General features: G+C 44.8%; 2 protein-coding genes across 3 annotated transcripts in view; both read left to right on the top strand.

Annotated features, from left to right (window-relative positions):
* On the top strand, positions 1–4,036 carry lipg (lipase, endothelial). The gene is made up of 10 exons (XM_027026182.3): positions 1–204; positions 848–1,032; positions 1,324–1,503; positions 1,794–1,905; positions 2,073–2,297; positions 2,423–2,665; positions 2,750–2,870; positions 2,953–3,177; positions 3,257–3,358; positions 3,469–4,036. Exons 1-10 carry the CDS (start codon positions 105–107, stop codon positions 3,479–3,481), a joined length of 1,506 nt encoding a protein of 501 aa, XP_026881983.2. The 5' UTR covers positions 1–104; the 3' UTR covers positions 3,482–4,036.
* An 8,608-nt stretch (positions 4,037–12,644) lies between these two features.
* Positions 12,645–19,911, top strand: part of ipo11 (importin 11) — a 67,102-nt gene continuing 59,835 nt past the window's right edge. The window contains exons 1-3 of one of the 2 annotated variants that reach the window (XM_035536173.2): positions 12,645–12,817; positions 16,161–16,306; positions 18,716–18,816. In XM_035536173.2, the coding sequence (XP_035392066.2) occupies positions 16,169–16,306; positions 18,716–18,816 (239 nt within the window). In that variant the 5' untranslated portion in view covers positions 12,645–12,817; positions 16,161–16,168. The remainder of the gene's footprint in view (positions 12,818–16,160; positions 16,307–18,715; positions 18,817–19,911) is intronic. The other variant, XM_035536174.2, reaches the window with a different exon arrangement.

The raw sequence follows: 19,911 nt of genomic DNA, 5'->3' as shown, positions 1-19,911 counted from the left end.
ATTCATCCGTCCTGCGCCTATAGCTGCTGGGAGCACAATAAAGGCGCCTGCCGCTTCCTGCAGCTACAGCACCGTGAGCGTCTAAGCGCCAAGCCTCGAGCACTATGGGAGCGAAATCAGCGCAGCGCATCGCCCTCGTCTGCCTCCTCCTGTGCGCGCTGAGCGCTTCTACCAGCGCGCCCGGGGAGCGCGCTCCTCTGGAAGGTAAGGCCGAGTCTCAAACCTCCAGCCTTCTCTCTCTACCCACATCATACCGGAGCCGCAAGTCCAGACAACATTCGCCTTCGCTGCAAGTGAATTCGCTTTGCTGCCGAATGAACGGACACTTTTTAAAAACGCCCGCGCCAAGGCTGCCCGTGAGCACGCGCTTTTAACGGGCGTTCTTAGAACAGAGACGCGCAGCTGCGCCGCGTCGTAGCCGCGAGCTCGGTCTAAAATGCGCTGATTCGTTTTACACCGTTTGCACGTTGAAGAAACGGTGTGAACTGACACGAGCAGGCCAACGGTCCGAGTACTAGGAGAGCGTTTTTTGACAAGGAAAAGAGAAATTCCGTTGTGGATGGGAGCGGTGATGTTGCAGGTTGACACCCCCTCAAACCCACATGTGTGGAAATGACATCTAAAATCAAATCGTCGTCTTCACCTGCGTGCACTGACGCTTAGGAGTGCATCGGACGCTTCCAGCCAACCGGTGCCTGCCAAACAGTTTTGCAACGGGGAAAAAGTGTTAGGTTTTTTTTTCTTATTTTGCTTTAGTTGGTTTTAGGTTATTGCTTTGATGAGATTTTTTTTCCCCCCTCTAGTTATGGAGTTTGTTACTAAAAACCTTTTTACCGCCCTGCTACAGGCGACGATGACGATGATGTGTCTATGGACACCAGTCTGGCTCAAGATCAGATTAAATACAACATGCGCAAGTCTGTAGATCTGGATGATGAGGGCTGTTACCTGCATCCTGGGAAGAGGGAGTGTCTTCGGGAGTGTGGTTTCAACGCTTCAGCCAAAACCATCCTCATCATCCACGGCTGGACGGTGAGTTGGGTTTCCACCTGTCCTCAGACAAGTTCGTCCAAACATTAACTTAAAGTTGTGTAACCTTTACACAAGGCAGCAGGGGATAGTGGGTTAGTGAGACGTGTCCTTCGATGTGTGTGGGGCTGGCTGGGTTCTCCAACAGCTCTCTCTCAAACGTCTCTACGGAGTAACAGTGCCATGACCTAAAACATCGGACACATTTTAACACCTCCCGTGCTTCCCAGAGATCTGTTAGGGTTGGGCTTCTAACCAAACCACGTGTGTGTGTGTGTGTGTGTGTCCTCACAGATAGGAGGTGTGTTTGAGAGCTGGATGTATCAGCTGGTGGCAGCCGTGCGGCAGAGGGAGCTGGAAGCCAATCTGATCGTGGTAGACTGGCTGGATTTGGCGCACCAGCTCTACCCAGACGCCGTCAGCCACACACGCCACGTGGGGCTCAGCATCGCTGCCCTGCTGGACTGGCTGCAGGTACAACTGCATTATTCCACTCTGTGTGTGTGTCTGTCTCTGTGTGTCAGTAACCGGTTCTCAGACCAGTACCTGTCTTAATGGAGGATATCAGGTCTCGGGATGTTTGTCCCTGAGCTGTTCAGAGTCCAGTGCACCATGTAGTCGTGAGTCCTGAAGGACTTGTTAACATTCCCAACTGCTTGTTGGTTTCACAAGGCGTTTCTGGGGGGTGGAGCTTCCGATGTTTCTAAGCTCCGCCCACTGACAGCTGCACATATGAGCTTAGCATGGTTTCCTGTTTCTCTTAGGACGAGCAGCAGGTCTTGCTGGACAGAGTTCACATGATCGGCTACAGTCTTGGCGCCCATGTCGCCGGATACGCAGGCAACTTCGTACAAGGAACCGTTGGCAGAATCACAGGTAAACTCCTAAAGGAAGTGATGTAGGAGCTTCTTCTTCTTTTTGTCCTCTGTAGTCTCAGCACTTGGCTCTGAGTGGCTGCAGAGATCTGGCTCTCTCTGCCTCTCTCTGGTGGACGACACGCGCTCAGAGACACACAGCAGAACGGATGATGTTTGTGTACACAGGGCTGGACCCCGCTGGGCCCATGTTCGAGGGCGTGGAGGCCCACAGAAGGCTTTCTCCCGATGACGCTGACTTTGTGGATGTGCTTCACACCTACACGCGAGAGGCTCTGGGGGTCAGCATCGGCATTCAGCAGCCCATCGGTGACATTGACATCTACCCCAACGGAGGAGACGTCCAGCCAGGCTGCACCCTGGGGGAGGTGCTGTCCACAGCAGCTGCCGGGAGTGAGTGTTCCCCATGTGTGGGAAGAAGACAACTTATGAATAAAAATGATCTGAATAAGATACTTGGCGAAATGCTGAAAATAACGTGCGTCTGTCTCTGTGTGCGTGTGTGTGTGTGTGTGCAGACTTCATGGACGTGATGAAGTGTGAGCACGAGCGCTCTGTGCACCTGTTCGTGGACTCTCTGTTGAACAGTGAGTACGCAGGCTTTGCCTTCCAGTGCACGGGGCCTGATCGCTTCAACAAGGGCATCTGTCTGAGCTGCAGGAAGAACCGCTGCAACAGCGTTGGCTACAGTGCCAGGAAGATGCGCAAGAAGAGGAACAGCAAGATGTACCTGAAAACCCGTGCCGACACGCCCTTCGCTGGTGAGGGACGCCCCCTGCTGACGGGGAGATGCGTGCCAGACGCTGCATGATGTGTGCTGTCGTTAACCGGAGGTTTCTGTTCAGGTTACCACTATCAGATGAAGATGCACATCTTCAACAGGAAAATGCCCGGCGACTCGGACCCCACATTTTACGTCAGGCTGTACGGATCCCAACATAACACTGCTGAACTGAGCGTGGACATGTGAGTGTTACACGCGGCTGGTGGGTTTGATGCTGCCTTCCTCCTTACATCAGTCGAGCTAAATGTGACCTGTTTCCTGCAGCCAAAACGGAGTTGCCGTGAACTTCACCAACACGTTTCTGGTCTTCACGGAGGAGGACATTGGGGAGCTTCTCAGAATATCTCTGATCTGGGAGAGCCCTATGCAGTCCTTCTCTGCCGTGTGGAAGCGCATTAAGACCTCGCTGTGGTCCTGGTCCAGCAAGATGCCCAAACAGGTCCTGGAGGTTCGGAAGATCCGTGTCAAATCTGGAGAATCGCAGAAGAAGTGAGTCTGGCTGCACGCTGTGTCGCTGGAAGCGACACAGTTTCACACTTTCACTGACACTCAAATGCTTGGTACACAGGTACACCTTCTGTACGGAAGACCTCTCCCTCAATGAGATTTCACCAGGAAAAGAGATCAGCTTTGTCAAGTGTCGTGATGGATGGGAGGTGAAACCCAAAAGGTAAAGCTAAATAAATAACCCACTACTGCATGGAACAAACCGTTCTCGGGTCTGAAGATGTAATTGTACCTGCGTCTTAAACGTTTCTCTTGTATGTTATTCTTTTCTAGGATTTCCATGTGAGGAGTGGCACTGTGGTCCACACAGGAGAGACTGAGCACTTTTGTCTGGTGTAAGGATGACTGTGGTCACAGGGCTCATTGTGCCCGCTCCCCGGGCTCGGCTCCTGCTACCTCCACAACTGACTCGTCCAGGTGTATGTGGAGCCGACAGTTTTTACACTGTTACCAGCACTACAGTCCTGGGGTGTCTGAGTGTGTGTTTGTTTGTTTGCTTTTTATTTATTTCACTATGAAGAATGAAACAGCACTGCTAAACCAGGCATGTTTACCAGCCATCTTGGACTAAAGCACATACTCATTCTCATTTTGGTGCTAATGTTGTGTGTGTGTGGTTGTGTGTGTGGTTGTGTGTGTGGTTGTGTGTGTGGTTGTGTGTGTGGTTGTGGTTGTTTGTGGTTGTGGTTTTGTGTGTGGTTGTGGTTGTTTGTGGTTGTGGTTTTGTGTGTGGTTGTGGTTGTTTGTGGTTGTGGTTTTGTGTGTGGTTGTGTGTGTGGTTGTGGTTGTGTGTGTGTGTGTGTGTGTGTGGTTGTGGTTTTGTTTTATATGCTGTATTTAAAATAAAGAAATACAATCTGATCTTAGTAATAAAGGAGTTTACTTTTTCTTGGATGTGAGAGGGGTTTGAATATGAGGTTGCTTGGCAGCAACCTGTCCATGTGCAGCTGAGTTTTCTAGCCCATCTGTTGTGGGGCATAACAGTCATGTGAGGGTGCATCAGTGACACGTTCAAACCACAGAGAACTCACAAGCTCCACGCATGTTGGGGCCATGTGGAGAAATGTCTGCCACACAAACAGTATTTGTTCAGCAGTATTCTCTGGAAACTCGCAGATGAACAACAGACTTGGACAGGCAGCAAGGGTTCCTCACCATCACCAAGGGGCAGGGGTTACATTTTCAGCAGAATGAACATGAAACTTCAAAAAAGTTTGAAAAATAATAGAACTGGGAGAATTCGGGCAGAAGACGAGTGTAACACCCCCTCCACACTAAACAGGGCTCCCCCGACTTAAACCGTGGATCAGACGTAAGCGTGAAGGAGTCGGCGGGGTGTTGGCACAGACTGAAAGTAAGTTAGCTGAAGTTAGTTTACTAAACTCTTAGAAGTGTGCAGTATTTCCTGTTTGGTGGGTGATTTTTCAGAAGCAGAGGCAGGTGTGAGTGGGTGAGCCACACATGGACTGGGGAAATGGCTGAGGGTACTGGTGGACAAAAACGATCTCCTTTCTGTTGGACCATTAACAGACTGGGACAGTTACCAGGAGCAGACAACTAATCTTGTTTTTTTTAAATACTTGCAAATAAAGTTTAATTAAAAACCACCACCTTTATCCTAAATCTTAGTTACTAAAACTCCGCCCTGACATTTCCCACCGTCTTGGGTAGTGCATAGGTGAGGCTCATGCTGGGTGGCTCTGGGAACCTGGAGAACTAAATCCCCTGTAGAAACCCCTACTGGCAATGTAAATGGCGTCATCAAGGTTAAGTTCACTCGAGGTTAATTGGCGTGCATGTGTGTGTGTGTGTGGCGGCGGGGGGGGGGGGGGTAATATGTTTGCTGTTGGTATCAGGAAATTTCATTCACACTTACTGCTAATAAACTTCTTAGCAATGTTGAGTTTCATCCAGATGTTTCTGGACAAGTCAGATGTGAAGTGAGGCAGAGTGATAAGAAAACGAATGTAACGCTCACAATTTTATTTGATGTTATCTCTGCTTGAATGAGTCCTAGACTTAAGCATCTTCTGTTCTAATGACATTCATGACACAGGAGACAGTTTCTAGAGTGTTAGAAAATGAAGATGTAATAAAGTCTGAAGTGACGTAGCTGTGTCAGACTGCTAATATTAACATGGCCAGTGTACAAGGACCTAAAGGATCAGACACTTTGCAATTTGAGTAATTGGGTCTTGCTCAGGGGCCCAAGGGTGGGTCTTGAACCAGCAACCAGCAACCAATTACTAGTCAAATACCTGCCACTACCTCTGAAACAGGGCTACTGTTTAGGACACATGTCCCTATGGCCACCCTCGTGTTTTAGTGTAAATGCTTTCTCCTGTCTGTTTCTGTGCCAAGATACACCATGGTAGGATGAGTATGAGTCACCTGCTACTTAAATGTCCCTCCCATGGGAGGAATGTCACAGAACGTGTTTCAAATCCAGGAACACACTCTAACACACTCTAACAGGCCACATGCAAACTCAAGATCACAACGCCCCTTCAAGTTAAGACTGTAGACTCTCTTGGTTACTGACCATTAGACAGACAGGACCATGCACAAGTTTCCCCCCGAATGCACTGCGGTGTCTGTCACACATGAGAGTGTGTTAGAACAAAGGCAGGTGTGACAGGAGTCTGGTATGCTTGGTATACCACCCATGCTCGCCAAACGGAAGCTGGTAATGTTACGCAACCTCGAAGTTATGCAAGAGCCCAGCATAGTTTCAATTACAGAATTAATCTTTTAGAAAAGGCCAAATAGTTTCTATTCAAGTAACATTAAAGAACAGAGCAGGTGTCATATAGTCCCTGGAGTTCAGAGCAGGAGTCCTGAGAACAGGTCAGAGTTTCACTGCTGACAAGAACGAGAGGAGCAGAGGGTACTGACAGCAGGCAAGAGGAGAACATCATTCAGGGTGTGCTGGGGAGAACATGTTGTCAAGAGAGAGCCTGTGTGTATGGGAGAAAATGAACGTGAAAATGAAAGAAATCCGATCTGAATAATCATGCTGGTTATGAGGTCCTGTTAGGCGTTGGGTCAGACCTGTGAAGATTAGTTCAAGTACATTTCCTGATTTGTGAGTTGGAGGAGATTTGCTGAAGGTCAGGTCTAAGGATGATAACACAGGAAGTGTGGTGTCTCAGTGATGACAGTACTGTACCCTTAACCCTCAAGGTGTGTTCAGACAGAATTGTAAGTCACTTTTATCCAAAGCCTCAGATAAATGCCATAAATTTGTGTGAAAGGAGGTTGAAAATTCCTAGAAGAATAGGAGGGGGTATAATTCTTCTGTGTTACGTAGACAATCAGCAGGGTGGTAGACCTTAGAAATTTGAAGTTTAGTGGGAAACACATTTACGGCATTTAGTTGACGCTTTTGTCCAAAGCGACTTACAATTATAACTTGAACAATTGCAGGTTGAGGGCCTTGCTCAGGGGCCCAACAGCGGCAGTGGCACAATTTTTTTCTTCTTTCAATGAAACCTCAGATAAATGAACAAAGCAGGCAGTAGATGAGTGGAGCATTATGATAATCTTCACGACCAAACCCAAACCCAAAAGATTGAACTGGCCTCTTAAAGAAAAACAGAAAGTTTAGGTGTTGGAACCTGAGATTTTTGTTACACGAGGGTATGATGACAGAGATCTTAGGAAATATATGAATTCTCCTAGAGTTTCTAGAGTTCTAAACATACATATTTTCTGTTTTGAATTGTTGGCTACATGCACCCAAGCATTCTAGTGTTAGAATATTCTGGCTATTTAAGGTTTGACTTGGTGTTTTTGTTTGGTTCACTCTCCCTGACATTGAAACCTGGGAGTAAACATGTTTGTAAACATACCATCTTTCTCTCCAGTTTCACCTTCCTTTTTGACAAATAAATTTTGTACTGGGTTGTAAGCCAAAATATATTTGTATACAGTGGGTGAAATAAGTATTGAACATCACCAACTTTCTAAGTAAATATATTTTTAATGGTACTATTAACATAATTCTTCCACACAAACACTCTGCAAATCCTGAAGGTTCCATCAGCTCCTTCTATGAACTCTGAGCGTTAGTTCCTTCCGTAGATGTTCAGTTGGGTTCAGGTCAGGTGATTGGCTGGGCCATTCTAGCAGCTTTATTTTCTTTCTCTGAAACCAATTGCATTTCCTTGGCTGTGTGTTTGGGATCATTGTCTTGCTGAAATGTCCAACCTCGTTTCATCTTCATCTTCCTGGTAGATGGCAGCAGATTTTTATCAAGAATGTCTCAGTACATTTGTCCATTCATCCTACCTTCAAGTATATGAAGCGTGCCAGCTCCGTATGCTGAAAAATAGCCCCACACCGTGATGTTCCCACCCCCAAACGTCACTGTTGGAATGGTGCTTTTGGGGTGATATGCAGTGCCTTTTGACCTCCAAACATGGTATGTATTATGGCATCTAAAGAGTTCAATTTTGGTCTCATCTGACCAGACTATATTCTTCCAGTATTTCACAGGCTTGTCTAAATGTTGTTGAGGAAACTTTAAATGCGCTTCAACATGCTTTTTCTTCAGCAATGGAGTCTTGCGTGGTGAGCGTGCATACAGGCCATGGAGGTTGAATACATTACTTATTGTTTTCTTTAAAACAATGTACCTGCTGATTCCAGTTCTTTCTGTAGCTCTCCACAGGTGGTTTTTGGCTCTTGGACAACTCTTCTGATAATTCTTTTCATTCTGTCTGAAATCTTGCAGGGAGCACCTGGTTGTGGCCGGTTTATGGTGAAATTATGTGCTTGTCACTCCTGGATTATGGCCCCAACAGTGCTCACTGGAACCTTCAGTAGTTTAGAAATTCTTCTGTAACCAATGGCATCAGTATGTTTTCGCAACAATAACGTTGCAAAGGTCTTGAGCAAGCTCACATGTTTTACCCAACATGAGATGTTTCTTGTGTGGCACCTTGGTAATGAGACACCTTTTTATAGGCCATCAGTTGAACCATCTGATATTAATTTGCACTAAGTGGCAGCATTGCAATCTAATTTCTGATACAGTTCAGCTGGTGTCATGACTTTTCATGGCTTTTTGCACCTCTTTCTTCATGTGTTCAATACTTTTTCCTGTGTCATTTCTCATTATTACACATAATTTATGGACATCTGTGGTTTGATTTCTTTGCATGTGTGGACTGAATGGGTTGTTACCAACATCTGGTGAGAATTTCATGTCAACAGCACCTTTAGAAATGTATTTACCAATTTAGAAAATTGGTGCTGTGTTCAATACTTATTTCACCTGCTGTGTGTGTGTGTGTGTGTGTGTGTGTGTGTGTGTGTGTGTGTGTGTGTGTGTGTGTGTGTGTGTATATATATATATATATATATATATATATATATATATATATATATATATATATATATATGCCTATTGTAAATAACATAACCGTTAGTCCTGAATTCAGACAGCTGGATTACAAGTGCTTTTGAAATCTATTTCATTTTCTTGCAGTAAATAATAGCAGTAATAATGTTATTAATAATATGCATCACATTAATCAGCACCCTTAACCAAACGGGTTCAGACCACAACCCGAAGTCCTGCATGTTTTGGGTGTGGTGACACTTTGCTTGCAGACTCCTGGATGTAACAGTGAGCTGAGTGGAAAGGTGATGGAGAAGAGTGTGTGGGGTGAATGCTTCCAGAGTGACCACTGTCTCCGGAAGGCCTGAAGCACATCTGGAAGAGTTTCCGTCTCCGTGTGACTGCATCGTTTAGCCTACAGCAGTGAAGAGTGCAACCTCTCCAGAAGGTAGAGGACCAAGTGAGTGAATGGGAAGTCAAGACTTCAGTATTTTTTAACAATACTGTCAGAATACATTGCATAATTTCAACAACCTTCTTATTTATCCAAAAGCCATTTCTAAAAAACTTGGAGTACAGACTTGATTCTCTTTTAAGTTCATGTACATGGGTACAGGCCTTGCACCACGGAGCAGAGTGCAGACGCCTTGCTCCCGCACGCGCAACCACAGAGATGTGTCTGTTCACGGACACAATGATGGATTCAAGCCATTTACTCGCTCAACAAAAGCAGACACTCAGAAACGCAGCACTGCACATTTCACAATCCCAGTCCATCGTGGGAAGTCTGAGACATTCTCATGGGAAAGCAAGTAAGAGAAGGTAAAGAATAGCAGAGGAAGATCCTCTGGATACAAGCAGAGAGGAGCAATGGATCAGACCTGGCAGAAAGGGACTCTCTCCATGTGGCATGCAGGGTGAGGCAGGGAGGGCAGAGCAGGACTCTGGTTTTGTGGGAGAAACCTTTGTGTTTAAAACGTGGCAGATGGTCATGGTTCAATGTGTTGGTGCTCAAACACCAGGACGTTTGACCCGCTCTGAGCAAAACTCTGAAATCCAGTGTGTGTTTAAATACAAAGCTGACAAGCCCACAGTATTTAATGTCACAGTAACCTAAAAAGGACCAGAGAGATCTGTTCCATTAACATCACCCAGACTTCATGGTTTGGGTGTTTGCTGTGGAAGGGTGATAGAGAAGAGTGTGTGGGGTGAATGCTTCCAGAGTGACAGCCGTCTCCCGAAGGCCTGAAGCACATCTGGAAGAGTTTCCTTCTTCGTGTGACCGGTCAAGACCTGAGAACAGTGTAGAAGTGCAGACGAGAGAACGGTGTAGAAGTGCAGACGAGAGAACGGTGTAGAAGTGCAGACGAGAGAACGGTGTAGAAGTGCAGACGAGAAAATGGTGTAGAAGTGCAGACGTGAGAAAATGGTGTAGAAGTGCAGACGTGAGAAAATGGTGTAGAAGTGCAGACGTGAGAACAGTGTCGACTGTGCTCGGGAGACACAGGTCTCCTCCTGTAGGCGTCTGTCTAATCCACAGTTTATGGGGGTTCCCAGCTGTGAATCACACTGCGCATAAACAAGTCAAGTCCAGTACGTTGTGTTAGAGCAGGAAATTACAGCAGCAGAAATTCTCCTTAGTGAAGTGAATTTAGAACTCCTACTTATTTTGCAGAGTAGTAGGACATAATATTTATTCTCCAACCCAAACAGCATGATTCAGCCCCATAACAGCACAGCTACGTACAAACGTGAGAGTGTTTAAACAAATGAATGCTTCCTTAGAAGCTCCAATAACACACAAATATGTTCAAGGATCTTTCCTGATGACAGCAACTCTTGAAGCTGGTCTCTTACTGAGTTCCACAATAATTCAAATCTCACCATTACATATGATCAAATTGTTACCAAAATTGACTATGTGCTAATCCTACATGCTGCACAGAAACACGTGTGTTTGCAAGTTTGCGTGTCTGTGTGTTTGTTTGCATGTTGGCATGTTAGTGTGTTTGCGTGTTGGTATGCTTGCGTATTTGCGTGTTCTTTCCTAGGCTCTCGCGTAGACTGCAGGAAAGAGACTCTGGCTGCATGCCCTGCTGTCCTTTTATTAAAAGGCTTCATCTGGTCTGTGTCCTTACCAGGGAAGAAGTGTTAGAGATACGACCCCAGGGTTCAGCTGCTCTGCTGTCTGCCCGTGAGGTTCCTCAAGCGCCTACAAACTCTTGTTTGGCATTGAGCCTTTAAATGCAAAGCTTTGATAAGCACTAAACACTGGTGTCTAAGCATCACGAGCTGTCCTCTGTTTCTCTGAGGTATATCTACTGGAAACACTTCCAGTTGGCGGAAGATGTTTTTCTCATATAGCTTCTAAACTCTGGAATGGAGAAAATTTTGGAAATTCAAGTGCTACAGATATTTTTAAATCCACATTTACTAGTTTAATCTGGCCTATATATCATCAATGCACTTTAATATTATATTTAAAATATATATATAAATATATATTTTTACATTTTAATTAATTTTATTTAATTATATTTTTTATTTTCTCTTTAAATCAGGTATTTAAATAATTAGTTTTACTTTTTTTTAAGCTTTGTTATTTGGGTCTCATATCTGTGTAAAGAAATGTGAATGTAAACAAATAATCTCATCTAGCCCTGTCTTCTCTAGTTTGAACTTTATTTTACATTTCATAATGTGTGGTAATTGTAGTATGTAAAGCACAAAGATTTTAGACTCAAAATAAAAAGTGCAATAAAAATAAAGATTCTTCTTCTTATTATTATTATTATTATTATTATTATTATTATTATTATAAATAGTATCTTGACCAAGTCCAGCTCTCAGACTTCAGATATGTGAAACTTTGTACAGTCTGGAATGGCCTCAGTAGCCCAGACCCACGGGTCAGTGGGATGTTCCCAGAGTGGGAGCCGGGACACACTGGCCAGTGTCCCAGACCCACGGGTCAGTGGGATGTTCCCAGAGTGGGAGCCGGAACACACTAGCCAGTGTCCCAGACCCACAGGGTCTGGCCCCGCTCACACATGTGGCCCTGTTGTGTCTGCAGTGAAGGAAGCAACTGGAACAATTTTAAAGAAAAAGAAAAGCAGAAACAGGAGTTAACTCCTTTCATTCTGACACATTTAACCTATCCAGCATGTGGGTGTGAACTTAGTCATAAAATCCAATTTCAAAAAGCTTCCCATGAGCGAAAACAAAAAAATCTCTTCCAATGTTGATTGGCCTACAGGGTTTGCATGATTCCTGAATGGCGTCTGATTGGCTGGGAGAGGTGTGGGCTCACCTTAAGCGGGGTTACTTGAGTTCAGTGTTACTATAGGAGATTTAGCCCACGTTTGGTCCACCGCTTCAGGTTGATAGTTCTATTGTCCTGAAATATTTCAGCTGGAGAGAGTTTGACGCCTTCTGCTGAAATGGAGCTGAAGTTGGACATTTTCTGGGAGTTACCACGGGTGTTTAAAGTCATTAGACTCTGTTTCCAGAGAACAGAGATGTTTCCCTCTCTAACACACACACACACACACTTTATTTTCCATTTCTTCTAAGCAAGATCTCTGAATCTGAATATAACACACAACACCCAGAATTATTATACAGACACAAAGTTTATTGCGTTCTTTTATTGACTATACGTTTAACCACCCTGCAATAATTTGGCTAAAAACAACACAAAAAACAAGATTTCAGTTCCTGAAAATCTTGGGAGCACTTAGTGTGGCACACTATGGACGAACTTGCGTGAACTAGTGGACACACCCTACGAGATATTTAGTTTGCAGTAATGTGGCGTTGTAAAAACTTTCCAACACTCGTTTCTTTTCGCTAGTAGTGGACTATTTTCTATTTACTGTGTGAGTTCCTGCATCACTGGCCGTTTGGGGACAGCACCACCTGTCGGACAATTCGTGTAATTACACCTATAGCAGAGAGACACACACACACACACACACACACACATGCTTGTCCTCACACGTTGTGCGCCTCCACACTTGCACGTCTCTTACTACAGCGCCCTTTACTCTACGCACGCGGAAATGTCGGGCTGAACGTGCGCCCGCCGCACGTGCCTCGCGCTTCATTGACGTCTCGCGGCACTTTCAGGCGACGCCGAGCAGGATCCTGTCCTCGCGCACCCGTGACCGCCGCGTGTTTCGTCATCTCTCGGCGACGTCACTGGATGGCGCCATCCTTACAGCGCGTGTTGTGACGGTGGACAGTCCGGTAGCTCGAGCTGTGGAAACCTCGTGAAAGGTGCGTACCGGGAAAAACAACGTGCGAGACGTTACTACACGCCGGGCTCGCGGCTGCTGGACAGGTTAACAAGGTTGCTATAGCGACCGTCTGAGCCAGCAGTCTGGTGTGTCCAGTGGGCTCTCCCCGTTGTATGGCTAAAGCTACACAGTTGGGTGTTAACGTGTAACCAGTACCACTGTGCTTGGTACTGATCGGATACTGGAATGACTTAGCACAGCGTTACCAGGTTTTGCTGCTGCTATGGTTGCTGGACACGCCTGCTACCCCAGTAAGGTAATGCTAGTCATGACTCTGACCTGCCAGATAACTAGCATGGCAGCACCTGCTGTGTGGCTCGGTTCAGTTCAGCAGCTCTGATCTTATATTTACGGCATTTATCTGACGCTTTTATCTAAAGCGATTTACAACTCTGACTGAACACAACTTGAGTAATTGAGGGTTTTGCTCAGGGACCCAACAGTGAAAACCTGGCAGTGGTGGGACTTGAACCAGCAACCTTCTGATTACTAGACCAGTACCTTCACGACTGAGACGCCACTGACCCATTTTAAGTGCTATAACTACTGTCTTCAAGTCGCTGTAAAGACTGTCCAGGTCGACGTTAGGTCCGCTTTATTGGTACGTTACCACTCCACTGTCCGGATTCAAGATTAAATATGTTCTAAAGCAGACTGAAGATGAACCGACTTCTTCACTTTTTTTACACTGGTGGCATCAGGCAGCTAACTGGACATTTCTGTAACAGAGAAGTGATTTTGTTTCCTGAGATTTTTTTTAACACTTTCTAACAGGTTCACACCTATTCCTAAAATGGGAAGTAGTGAATTGGTAGCCCTGCCTAAGTGCTGTTTTACAGATGCCAAAGTTGTGATTATGTAAGATGATACAAAGCCCAACAGATGGATGATCTTTAAAGAGAAATCTCCAGTCCAGTGGCAATTCTGAAAGAATAACAATGTTTTCCTTGCTTGACATATAAAAAATAGAAGAACCTTCTAGAGTGAGTTGGTGTTTTTATGATAAATGGTGATGCAGAAATTTGTTTATTATATGTGCCAAAGTAAACATAAACATATTTGTCTGTTAAAATACAAAATCATCTTGGTTAATACACTTGATGGGAATTTGAGAATTAATACAACAATGAAAAGCGAACCAATTTTTCACTCTAAAATCGTTTCTTAACTTTGATACCTGTATGCAATATTCTACGTAATTGGTTTAACACAGAAAATCCAGTTCACCTCAAAGGTGCCTGCAGGGAGTGTATGTGTTGGACCGTGTGATGTTTTGCGGAGCGTTCCGAGTTGTCTTGGAGGAGCTGGTGGACAGGTTGGAGCCGCGGTGATCACATCTGGATCATTTCTGGTAGCTGCCTGCAACTTTGTGATGGAAGTGACACTGTGATTGTACTGATTAGGATGTTGGTTTGGATGTTGGTTACCTTTAATATCTTTTTCGAACACATGTGCGATTTGTTAGTAATCATACACTGTTGTTTTTCATTTTATATGTGTGTGTGTGTGTGCGTGTGTGCGTGTAAGCACTGTTTCCCACATTGCTGTTTGTATATCCCCAATCGTAGCCCAATAGATTCTAGATCATGTGTCTTTATTACTGAACAAAATCGTAAGCAGTGATTCATTTCTCAGGGATATTTCTAGCAGTGTTTAAACTGTGCTGTTTAAAACGTGTTGTGGTTGAATTTGGTGGCAACACCACAGGTGTACAGAGTGATGCGTGTCCAGACAGGGATGTTTGACGTCAGTCACCTGCTTGCAGCCTAGATTAAAACCTTAAGGGGTTTCAGATCTGCTTGTCACACAGCCTTAGATATTTAGACATTCTAGACATTATTAATCTGTAATCTCACACAACTGTAGATATTTAGACATTCTAGACATTATTAATCTAGTGAATGGCCTTTGGCTTGGCATATTCACATTTCTGTGTGCATGTTGCTGCCTGTGTAAACTGTGTTTTACTTGTATTCCCACTCATGTATAATTCCAGGATTGCATGTATTTTGTCTGACAGGACCTGCTCTGTGAATATTGTTACATTGTGCCACTAGATGGCAGAGTTGCCATACGATCAAAAACGGTGCCCGAGCCGGGATGTCCTGCCTGGAGGAGCAGAGGATGTCTGTAAAGGCTTCCAGTCCCGGGACTCATAGACCCGCACTGCCTGTGTCTGAACTACTTTGAAGTAAAGGCTCGCGGCTAGTGCACAACCACATGTCCTTATTTTCTGAGAAAATGCCTTAGAAAAAGTTTCCCTTTGCTTTTGGCAATTGTGATTCATGATGTGACTCGCTGTGCTTTGCTAGCTAAGTACTTCTTTGAACTTTTGTAACTTTCTGTGGTGTTTAGACATATAGGGATGTGCTGCCGTCTGGTGGCCACTTTGAAATGACTCTTCTACCATCATTTTCACGCTAAGCTTTTTGCCAGTCTGGTTATCAGGCCGTCTAGAGCCATCTGTAGTTCAGATGGTCAGATTGGTGCTCAGAAAAGCACTTTAAGAGCTTCAGGACGGTGTGAACCTCTGACTTCAGAAGAGTCTCCTGCTCTGATACTGACCTACAGACACTTGGACAAAAAAACCAACCCACAAAACCCAAGGGCTGATACAATAACTGATAATTAGCATGTTGTTGTGGCTGATACCACTATTAATAACCGGTAATATTATCTTTATGCATTTTAAAGCAAGTTCACACTAAACACTGTATATGAAGTACAGTGGCTGTAAGACATGTTAAACTCAAAATCATTCATTAATTTTACAAAGATCAACAGACACCACAGACACTATAAACGCATGTTAATTTTAGTACCATGGGGAACAAAAACAGTTCGGGTCCATTGTATTTTTATATTCTAAAACCTTCCTGAAATGTGAAGTGTCACTTTCTGCACAGGAGAAAGTGACTTTGCTTAATGAGTAAACAGGTCATTTATAAAAGACAATGAACCTTTTCTGATATTAGCATGCTTCTTCCAACTGCAGTAATATAACAGGAGAATACAACAGAATCTTTATTTGCACTGTACCCGGGCACAGTGAGATTTCACATGATTTACACAGGACACGGCAAAGTTTATCATTTAAATATACATGGTTCAATTTGCATGTTTACAGGCGATTGGGTGTTCTAGGACCAATAAATATAAATAAGTAGGTAAACAGTATAAATGTTGAATGTTATCAGTTCTTTGGTTGGACACGGAGGAGTGAGCTGGAGGTCGCTGCCATAGAAGAGCTCTTCTTCAGTCTGGTGATGAACCTTCAGCACTTGTGTGTGTGTGTGTGTGTGTGTGTGTGTGTGTGTCGGCAGGCTCCCCAATGGATGTCCAGAGCGCTAGCTCAGTGGTGCTCCAGGCACTGACACAGGCAGCCAGCCAGGACACAGCTGTGCTAAAGCCTGCGGAGGAACAGCTGCGCCAATGGGAGACTCAGCCCGGCTTTTACACTGTGCTGCTGGTAAGAGTTGCCCTCCTCACCAGTAGCCCCACCTACAGTCGCACCTAACCTTACACTACCTGCCCCACCTACTTGGGAGTTGGGCTATATGGTAGTTTATTTTTACACCAGGTGAGACTCTCAGAGATGGTTGTTAGAACTGTAAGTGGTCATCTTGCTTTTATCGGACGTATTTAGCAGAGTTATGTGATCTAAGCCTGCTGTATATTTTTAATGGACTGATTTGTGTGTTTGTGTTGGAGTCCCTGCGGAGTGCTGGGTGTCTGGGGCAGATTTAGGACACACCCCGAGATGGTTGCAGAGATGCTCAGTGTTGTGTGTTGTTCTCTCTGAAAGCCTCTTAGTTATCAAACTGTCAGAGAACTAATCAGAGAACCTGAACTGCCTTGGAAAATAGAAATGAGAGACTTTGACGGGTTCCTGAAGTGAACAGTGTGTTTCCTTTAATGACTTGTTCTATAGATATACCTAAACATTCCTCTCAGCCCTCAGGCTGCTAACGGGTTCCTCTGGCCGGTTTGGTCAGGCACATCTCCGTGGGCGGATGTAGGCGCAGTAGTGTCGAGTGAAGTTATGATATAGGTGTAATCCATCAGGAGTCCATCCATATACACCCAGAAGGTTGATGGAGGTTGGTGTGGGCGTGGTTTAGCTTAGGGGTCCTCTGTTCTTCTGGGCCAAGTGTGTCTTGGTACAGGTACCCGGAGACGGTGACCTGGAGACTGGCTGAAACCAGCTACTCTCATCCTGTGGTGCTGGTTAATAAGGTGTAGGAACAGTGTCTGTGGTTACAACCATTTCTTTATTTTGTCACTTTATAGTCTTTTGAACCAACTTCTTGCAATTATCTGCATTGACTTCCCCAGACTATGTTTTATTTATGAGTATTCATCATTAAAAAAGATGTTTTTAAAGGTGGTATGTTTTGAATTTTTCTTGAAATAGTTGTTCTTTTTTGTGGACGGAGAATATTAAGCGGGTCTGATGGGAATTGCACTGTTCTGTATAATTGTGTTGATAGGAATATATTTTTGCCATGCACTCTCAAATAATGTGTTTTGTGTGACATGAATATTTTAGACATCAGGTCAGTTATGGTGTTCTTCACACAGCAGGGCTGCAGTCTACACCACCCACCTTTGAGTTCTCACAGCGGAGTATTCACCTCGTGAACTGTAGACTTGTGTTCCCAGTCACTTCAGGGTGAAGTTTCACCTCGTGAACTGTAGACTTGTGTTCCCAGTCACTTCAGGGTGAAGTTTCACCTCGTGAACTGTAGACTTGTGTTCCCAGTCACTTCAGGGTGAAGTTTCACCTCGTGAACTGTAGACTTGTGTTCCCAGTCACTTCAGGGTGAAGTTTCACCTCGTCAGCTGTAGACTTGTGTTCCCAGTCACTTCAGGGTGAAGTTTCACCTTGTGAACTGTAGACTTGTGTTCCCAGTCACTTCAGGGTGAAGTTTCACCTCGTGAACTGTAGACTTGTGTTCCCAGTCACTTCAGGGTGAAGTTTCACCTCGTCAGCTGTAGACTTGTGTTCCCAGTCACTTCAGGGTGAAGTTTCACCTTGTGAACTGTAGACTTGTGTTCCCAGTCACTTCAGGGTGAAGTTTCACCTCGTGAACTGTAGACTTGTGTTCCCAGTCACTTCAGGGTGAAGTTTCACCTCGTGAACTGTAGACTTGTGTTCCCAGTCACTTCAGGGTGAAGTCTCACCTCGTCAGCTGTAGACTTGTGTTCCCAGTCACTTCAGGGTGAAGTTTCACCTTGTGAACTGTAGACTTGTGTTCCCAGTCACTTCAGGGTGAAGTTTCACCTCGTGAACTGTAGACTTGTGTTCCCAGTCACTTCAGGGTGAAGTTTCACCTCGTCAGCTGTAGACTTGTGTTCCCAGTCACTTCAGGGTGAAGTTTCACCTTGTGAACTGTAGACTTGTGTTCCCAGTCACTTCAGGGTGAAGTTTCACCTCGTGAACTGTAGACTTGTGTTCCCAGTCACTTCAGGGTGAAGTTTCACCTCGTCAGCTGTAGACTTGTGTTCCCAGTCACTTCAGGGTGAAGTTTCACCTCGTGAACTGTAGACTTGTGTTCCCAGTCACTTCAGGGTGAAGTTTCACCTTGTGAACTGTAGACTTGTGTTCCCAGTCACTTCAGGGTGAAGTTTCACCTCGTGAACTGTAGACTTGTGTTCCCAGTCACTTCAGGGTGAAGTTTCACCTCGTCAGCTGTAGACGTGTGTTCCCAGTCACTCATGAACTCAGAACAAAACCCTTAACTCTCAATTACACAAGTTGTGTTCAGTCATAATTGTAAGTGGCTGTGGATAAAAGTGTCAGGTAAATGCCGTAAATTTAGTGTAAATGTGCCGTGATGTCTTTTATCAGTAATTCCTTTGCATTGTTCTTCTGTAGAGCATCTTCAACAATCACATGTTAGATGTCAACGTCAGATGGTTGGCAGTGCTCTACTTCAAGAATGGCATCGATCGCTACTGGAGACGAGTTGCACCTCAGTAAGTCTCAGGTCGTCTTCTTGAATTTTCTGTCAAGGCTCTTTGCCAGTCAGGGGGTGGGATGTTTTGGGGTGGATGGATATGATGAGTTTCACCACACGGTGTTCACTGTGTCAGAAAATGGCACAATCTGTAGTTTCTTCTTCACGGAGATGCTGAGTGTTTTGACGAGGAACGTTCTAAATGCCTTCATCACAGAGCAAAGAGAGCTGGGACATCTCTGGGCTACACTCTCTGTAGTGTTTATTCCAGCCCAGTTCTGTAAAACACTCTCAGAGCTGTAGTGTTTATTCCAGCCCAGTTCTGTAGTAAACACTCTGAGCTGTAGTGTTTATTCCAGCCCAGTTCTGTAGTAAACACTCTGAGCTGTAGTGTTTATTCCAGCCCAGTTCTATAGTAAACACTCTCAGAGCTGTAGTGTTTATTCCAGCCCAGTTCTGTAAAACGCTCTGAGCTGTAGTGTTTATTCCAGCCCAGTTCTGCAGTAAACACTCTCAGAGCTGTAGTGTTTATTCCAGCCCAGTTCTGTAGTAAACACTCTCAGAGCTGTAGTGTTTATTCCAGCCCAGTTCTGTAGTAAACACTCTGAGCTGTAGTGTTTATTCCAGCCCAGTTAACACTCTGACTTGAAGTGCTTAGTTCCAGTCTAGTGAGGTGTGTGTGTTTGTGTCTGCACGCGCATGTGTGTGAGCGTAAAGGAAACAAACCAGAATGATTGACGAGTAAATAAATGAAGCTGCACATCCAGAACATAACTTCACAATCTCATCAATTGTAATAAAACTTGTTTGACCTTCAAGCGATGTCCAGTCTCCTCATGTTGGATACTTTTAATTAACTTAGCATCACATAAATAACGTGTGAAGGTGCGTGATGTGGCTCCTTAACTACAGTGTTTATTGCTCTGGATTTTTGTCCAAGTGGTCAGCAGAAGCAAGGCTATAATCCTCCTGAATCCCAGATTACTAGAGTCTGTATTCCACCTCCAGTTAGCTACACCTGCGTTACTAGGCTATGGTGCTTGATATTTGTGCGTATGGATTTGGTGACCACTTTGTGATTGGTGCAAAATGTGGGAGTAGTCTGGACCTCTTG

The sequence above is a fragment of the Electrophorus electricus genome, chromosome 20 (assembly GCF_041902795.1).
Source record: "Electrophorus electricus isolate QZ-2024a chromosome 20, ASM4190279v1, whole genome shotgun sequence".
NCBI lineage: Eukaryota > Metazoa > Chordata > Actinopteri > Gymnotiformes > Gymnotidae > Electrophorus > Electrophorus electricus.
Note: the sequence above shows the minus strand (reverse complement) of the source record. Positions and strands in the feature narration are given on the sequence as shown.